The 1,211-nt window shown below is 59.7% G+C and overlaps 1 protein-coding gene across 1 annotated transcript; it reads right to left on the minus strand.

Annotated features, from left to right (window-relative positions):
* Nucleotides 1–31: 31 nt before the first annotated feature.
* SDRG_03982 (hypothetical protein) lies at nt 32–1,139 on the minus strand (the record flags this gene model as incomplete). Its single annotated transcript, XM_008609632.1, has 2 exons — nt 32–86; nt 142–1,139. The coding sequence occupies 2 exons, from the start codon at nt 1,137–1,139 to the stop codon at nt 32–34; spliced, it is 1,053 nt and encodes a 350-aa protein (XP_008607854.1).
* Nucleotides 1,140–1,211: the final 72 nt, after the last annotated feature.

Below are 1,211 nucleotides of genomic sequence, written 5' to 3' on the forward strand. Positions count from 1 at the left end.
GTCCAGAGACGCAACATGAATGACGCAACGCTCAACCCCACGACGTGGAGACCAGCCAAGAGACACACGTGCTCGACACTACCGATCTGAACGGTACCCCCCGAGCAACGCGCGTCCAAGCCGAGTTTGGTGACCGTGCACGTTTGCTGGACGGTCATTTTGGCTTGAAATGGCGCCGAGAGCTCAATGGCCACAGTCGCGATCCATGTGAAGGCGGCCCCAAGCGGCGCATACGAGTGCGCCCGGGCTCCAAGAAGTGGCAAGCAAAAGTCCACCAGCACGTACGTAACCCAGTTGGCTTCGCTTGCGAGCACCATCACATCGAACACCGACCGCGGTGTTGAGACGAAGCGGGAGACGCCATTGGTCGAGACAAAGCCCACAGAAGCCGTGCTGAGAAGAACGAGTGCTGTCGCGCCACGCAGCAAAAGAAATGGCCGACCGACCCAGACCGGGCTGGCAACCCAGTGAAAGGCCAGCAGATCAACGCCATGGATGCGCAGGCGTGACCACGTAGCCGCCATGAGCACGAATGCCGCGACCGCGGTCGTGAGTGCACTGGCGTAGACAACAACGATTCGAATGTAATCACACGCTTGGCTAGGTAGCTCCAGTGGGTTGGCCGGTAGCGGTGCCGGCGCAATATACGGCGAAATGAGGTTGAAGAGACCCGTGTCCGTGTCCAGCGTCGTCACATCCCGCGTGCCGTCCAGCCAGTCGTACACCATGGCCCAACCAAAGATCGAAAAACTGTCGGACGCTGCGATGGCGGCTTGCGTCAGAAACACCGGCTCAGTGTCGTTGAGAGCAAACTGCACCAGCGTAATGTTGAGCTGCGCCATGGCTGCCACGAGGTCGTCCGGTGGCGTCGGCCAAGCGACCACATGCGCCTCCATGAGCTGTCGTACCGTGGCCAGGGTCTCTTGACATGCCTCCTCATTGGTGGGTGTCAGCACTGAGGCGCAGAGCTGGGCAACCGTGGCTTTTGCGAGCAAAGGGTCCGTGTAGCGCAGCGTTGTCCAAGCAAAGACCAGCGCTTGACGTGACAAAGTCGTGAGACTTGGTTGTTGCGTGGAGCAGGTGTCGTAGAAACTGAGCTGGTCTTGAACAAACGGCTGGGGGCTGTTGATGTTGCACATGGGGTTGCCTGTAAAGTAGCTGACCTTGGCGCCGCGCCAACCAAGTGGGACGAGGTCGACCGTGATTGACGG

The sequence above is a fragment of the Saprolegnia diclina genome, assembly GCF_000281045.1.
Source record: "Saprolegnia diclina VS20 unplaced genomic scaffold supercont1.9, whole genome shotgun sequence".
Taxonomy (NCBI): Eukaryota; Oomycota; class Saprolegniomycetes; order Saprolegniales; family Saprolegniaceae; genus Saprolegnia; species Saprolegnia diclina.